The 5,476-nt window shown below is 42.1% G+C and overlaps 1 protein-coding gene across 1 annotated transcript; it reads left to right on the forward strand.

Annotated features, from left to right (window-relative positions):
• The first annotated feature begins 3,073 nt into the window (after positions 1 to 3,073).
• On the forward strand, positions 3,074 to 4,942 carry LOC148508296 (uncharacterized). The gene has a single exon (XM_088444756.1). It carries the CDS (start codon positions 3,074 to 3,076, stop codon positions 4,940 to 4,942), a length of 1,869 nt encoding a protein of 622 aa, XP_088300882.1.
• Positions 4,943 to 5,476: the final 534 nt, after the last annotated feature.

The raw sequence follows: 5,476 nt of genomic DNA on the forward strand, positions 1-5,476 counted from the left end.
AGCGCCAAGGGTGTTCACCAAAATTATGGCTGTCATGGCTGCCCATCTGCGCAGCCAGAGTATATGGCTTGCGCCGTATCTGGACAACCTATTGCTGGCAGGCTCTCTGGAGGTACTTTTGCAACATCTGCATCTGACGATCTCTTGTCTGCAAGCGCACGGGTGGCTGATAAACTGGAAAAAGTCCTCCCTCATTCCGTCACAGAGGATGGTTCATTTGGGAGCTCTTCTGGATTCTCGTCAGCAAAGGATCTTTCTGACTCCAGAAAAGATTTCCTCCCTACAACTATGAGTGAGCAGTTGTCTGAAGAGTTCCCAGGTGTCGGTTCACTCGGCAATGAGAGTTCTGGGGTCCATGGTGTCGACATTCGACATGGTGGAGTATGCCCAGTTTCATTCCTGGCCCCTGCATGGGCTGATTCTATCCAAATGGAACGGGTTACCACACCGGATCAGGACTCATATGCTGGTGGTGCGCCTGTTGGTGGCTTCAGACATATCATCTCACCAAGGGTCGCCCCTTTTGGATCCTGGACTGGGTTCTGCTCACGGCAGATGCCAGTCTCCGGGGTTGGGGGTCAGTGACAGGTCCACTTTCACTTCAGGGCCATTGGACGGTGGAAGAAGCGGTTCTTCCCATCAACATTCTGGAACTTTGGGCTGTGTACATGGCCTTCCAGTTGTCCGGTCACGCTCTTCAAGGAAGGGCAGTGTAAGTTCTGTCCGACAACGCCACCACGGTGGCGTACATCAACCATCAAGGGGGGACTCACAGTTGAGTAGCAATGTCGGAGGTGTCACGCATCCTGTCTTGGGCAGAGTGCCACTTTCCGAACATCTCGGCAGTCTTTATTCCAGGAGTTCTCAATTGGGAAGTGGACTTCCTCAGCCGTCACGACGTGCATCCCGGGGAATGTTCCCTTCACCCAGAGGTATTTCAACCACTCATACCTGGATCTGGGTCGTCTGACTGATGTCTTGAGACATCAGTCTTAAGGTCCCAGGGTTTTTCCAGCTCAGTCAGCACAATGCTACAGGTGCGCAAGCCTGCTTCCGCCAGGATTTACCAGAGTGTGGTATACTTATTTTCAATGGTGTGAGTCCAGAAACTACGATCCTCAGGCGTTTTCATGTTTTGTAGAGTTTTGGCGTTCCTTCAGTCTGCTTTGGACCTAGGCTTATGCCTAGCTTCTTTGAAAGTTCATGTGTCTGCACTATCTGCGTGGTTCCAGCGTACTATAGCTACTTTGCCAGGTGTTCTCAGGATTCAGCCTCCCTTTGTTCCCCCAGTGGCTCCTTGGGATTTGACTTTGGTGCTTCGTGCCTTACAGGGTCCTCCATTTGAACCTCTTGAGTCGGTGGAACTCAAATGGTTGACGATTAAGACTGCTTTTCTACTGGCGGTTGCTTCAGCCAGAAGGGTATCAGAATTGGGGGCGCTCTCCTGTCATCCTCCTTTTCTAATTTTTCACCAGGACAGAGCAGTGCTTCGCACTCACCCGAGTTTTCTACCTAAAGTGGTTTCTAAGTTCCACATTAATCAGGAAATTGTTGTGTCGGCATTTCAGTCACCTGATCTCTCAGCTGGTGAGGCTTCCTTAGATGTGGTCCGTGCTCTTAAAGTTTATGTAGACCAGACTAGTTCCATTCGGAAGTTGGATTTCTTGTTCGTCCTCTTTGGTTTTCACAAGAGGGGTTGGCCTGCCGGCAAACAAACTTTTTCCCGTTGGCTTTGTTTGGTTATTTGTGAGGCTTATGCACAGGAGGGTTTTCCTGTTCTGGCCTCTATTAAGGCTCATTCTACTCGGTCTGTGGGTCCCTCGTGGGCTGCTAGCTGTGGCGCCTCGGCTGTTCAGCTGTGTAAGGCGGCCACGTGGTCTTCCATCCAGACCTCTCTAAGGTTCTATGCTTTTGACACCTTCGCCTCTGAGGATGCATCCTTCGGGCGCCGGATTGTCCTTTCAGCACAGAAGTCCCCGCCCTTAGTTGTACTGCTTTGGGGCATCCCCAAGGTCAACCCTGTGGACCCTGAAGTAGAAAACAAGAGATATGGTAAGAAATTACCTTTATCTCTCTATCTAAGAAGTCCATAGGGTCCACAGGGCGCCGTCCTGACGCACCTGGCTTCATATGGGCTATGTGGCTGGTCACCGGTTTTCCATCTCACTTTTCTGTGAGTATGGTTCTTGTGTGCTCCAGTCTTCCTTCTCTGTTTTTTTTCATCCACCAGCCCTGGCTACTTACCAAATGAGGCGGCTGGGGCGGGGTGGGGTATAGAGGAGGATGAACCCAGTGCATCCTGGGAGCAGCAAAAGCTTTAACTGCGTGGTGCCCGTGGATCCAGATGAAGCTATACTCCCCCCCCCCCCCAAGTCCCCCCCCCCCCCCAAAAGATCAACCTTGTGGACCATATGGACTTCATAGAAACAGAGATAACAAAGGTAAGTTCTTACCATATTTCTTGTTGTTTGTGCCGCTCCTCTGTTGCTTAGTTTAGCCAGCCAGCCTTTGGCCAATATAGTTGAAAACAATATTGTGAGGTGGTCAAAATTTGACTGCAAATGACTGGAAATTAATGTTATTGAAGTTAATACTCTAGGAACAAAAACAGGCCCAAATTACATGATGTTTACTGTTTTTAGCAATATTTTTGTTTAAAGAAATACTAAAATTTGCTTTATTTTTCTCATTGTTGGGAATGTCGAATACTACTGTTGTCTTCTTGCTAACATGAATATAGAAGAATAGCCTTCTATTTCCAGACCCTTCAAAGACATGTCATCTTCCCTGTTATCAGCAGGATGCACTTTCTACATATCTGTATAAATTCAGACTTTCATGTTTGTTTTATGATTATTAGACATTCAGACTTGGAGCAGTACATTGCCTGCAAGGTATACTTCCAAAAATATTTAATTACTTTATGATTTAATTGTAGCCATTGCTTCTCATCTATTAAGACTGTATTTTTTTTTAAACGTTATTGTTTAAATGTCTGAATATTTTATTTGTTTATAACTGAAACTCGCTTGTGATCTCTGTTCATTCTGTTATTTTAGGGTATCTGGCGACCATGATCGTGTTCTTACTGCTGATCACTGAAAGCTTTGTAAATGTTGGTGCATTTTGCCCTGTTACATGTGATTGCTCAACGAGAGATGTCATTTCTTGCCATGATAAGTCAATTACAAGCATTATCACATTAGCCATACCAAATAATTTTACTTTTGTTAGTATAAGCAACACTAAAGTTACAGAGCTGACAGACTGGAGCTTTCATGAAATGCCACTAACTTTGCGTCTGTCCTTAGAAGGCAACAAATTATCCTCAATAACCCCTGCGGCTTTTCAGAACTTCCCTTTTCTGAAATCTCTCAAGTTATCAGACAACAATTTAAGCACTCTCCCTATTGGAGTGTTTCGTCCTTTAAGTCATCTTGAACAGTTGTTTCTAGATAGAAATTTTTTGTTGCAACTTGATCCATATATTTTTGATAACCAGAGTGATCTCATAGAACTTGCCTTGAACAGAAATAGTCTTACAGAATTACCTGCTGGATTGCTAGTTCAACTTGTAAAACTGAAAATCCTAAATTTATCTAGAAACCAATTGAATGCTTTGCCTAAACATATTTTTAGTTCATTGTTAAAGTTAACACATCTTATGCTCTATGATAATAACCTGCTAGAAATAACGTCTTGGATGTTTAGCAATCTCACTGAACTGGTTGAACTGAATCTGCGTTCAAATTTAATCCAAATAATTGACAGAGATGCTTTTTACCACCTCACAAGGTTGACAAAATTGTCACTGCAGAAGAATCATCTAAAAACGTTGCCTGATGGATTATTTCTTCACTCTCCCTTGTTATCTATTTTGTCACTTTATGAAAACCCACTGACGGAACTTCCCACTGTACTGTTTGGTAAAATGGACTACCTCAAGGCATTGTGGCTATATCATACAGATCTTTCTGCAATACCTAATTTCATCTTCAGCAATCTGACTAATCTGGAGTTGCTTGTCCTAACTAGGAACACTAAGCTTCACAGTCTCCCACCAGATTCATTTAGTGGTCTGAGCAAGCTTGTGGATCTCTCTTTGCATACAAATAACTTCAGCTCTCTTAGTGTAGGTCTCTTCCAGGAACTACAACAGCTCCAAGATCTTTCGCTATATAATAATAACTTTGAGGTTCTCCCAGAGAATGTATTTCATCCTCTAAGAAATCTTCAGACTATATATCTTAATAACAGTAAATTAAGGACCCTGCCAGGGAACTTATTTAAAGGGTTGACAAAACTGCGAATGGTCCGCCTTGATAACAACCCTTGGACCTGTGATTGCAAATTTAAGGATTTCAAGGTTTGGCTTGACCTGAATATGGGAAAGATCAAAAACATTATGTCACTTGTGTGTACAAGTCCTATAACACTGAAAGGAATCCCTGTATTGGATGTTGAGGCACTGATTTGTCCCTATACAACAACTAAAGCAGAGGACAAGAGTTCTCATGTGGTAACAGCTTCCAGCTCATGGGATGGTTTCACCAGGAAGGTGACTTCTACTATCAGAAACCAGTTTAGTAATGAAACACATTCCTCTCTCATTGATCCTTCCACTGACTGGCATTACTATGACACTACAAGTCCATCTTCACTCAGCCACTTAGGAACAACAACTAAAACAATATTATCTGAGTATGATTTACAACATATAGAAAATACATTCAGGTTTTCTCTTCCATGTGGAAAAATTATTTATTATTCCCTTATACTCAACACCGTATTGCAAATGTTAATTTTATTACTAACATGCTTTAGCTTGCTGAAAATGAAGATTCTCTATAATTACTTTAATAGTTTTACTGAACCTGTAGTTTTACTCCGAATTTTAATACCGTTAAATTCTAATCCCAGTTCCAGTACAAAAATATTGTGATTTTCTTGAGACTTAACTGTTTAAGTTTTCTTTATGTGAAAGTATTACCTATAGAGGGGATTTCGCTTTAATTATGGTGTAAAGTACTTCTGAAGCTTGGCTATGCTTTATACTATTACACTCTACCTATTATGCATTGTACAGTACATAATAAGATTCGTCCCTACTGACTTATTCCATGTTTGGTTGATTTATTGAACCCCAAACATTTTTTTTAATACGTGTTTTGCCTTTTTTTTTTTTTTGATCAACTGGTTTGCAGACCAATATTGGACTTTCAGTAAATAAAACACACAACATTAATTGTTTAATTTTGTTACTTATCTAATAGGCTGGGCTTTCTGTGATGTTTTTCTGCAAACTTTATACTGTACATAATTCTTCTAATACTCTGGAGTAAATTCACTAAGCAGCGCTTTGCAAAGCTGCGCCTTCGACAGTTTCAGCTGCTGGATTTAAAGTGGCAATAACATTAATTACAAAACACACCTAGTTTTATATTTAATCTAATTGCCCCTTTAAATTCAGTAGCTG

The sequence above is a fragment of the Taudactylus pleione genome, unplaced genomic scaffold, assembly GCF_031769625.1.
Source record: "Taudactylus pleione unplaced genomic scaffold, aTauple2 ptg000372l, whole genome shotgun sequence".
NCBI classification, from domain to species: Eukaryota; Metazoa; Chordata; class Amphibia; order Anura; family Myobatrachidae; genus Taudactylus; species Taudactylus pleione.

Bases quoted from the DNA above. Each gene is read 5' to 3' on its own strand.
- LOC148508296 (XM_088444756.1), top strand. From the start codon at position 3,074: ATGATCGTGTTCTTACTGCTGATCACTGAAAGCTTTGTAAATGTTGGT.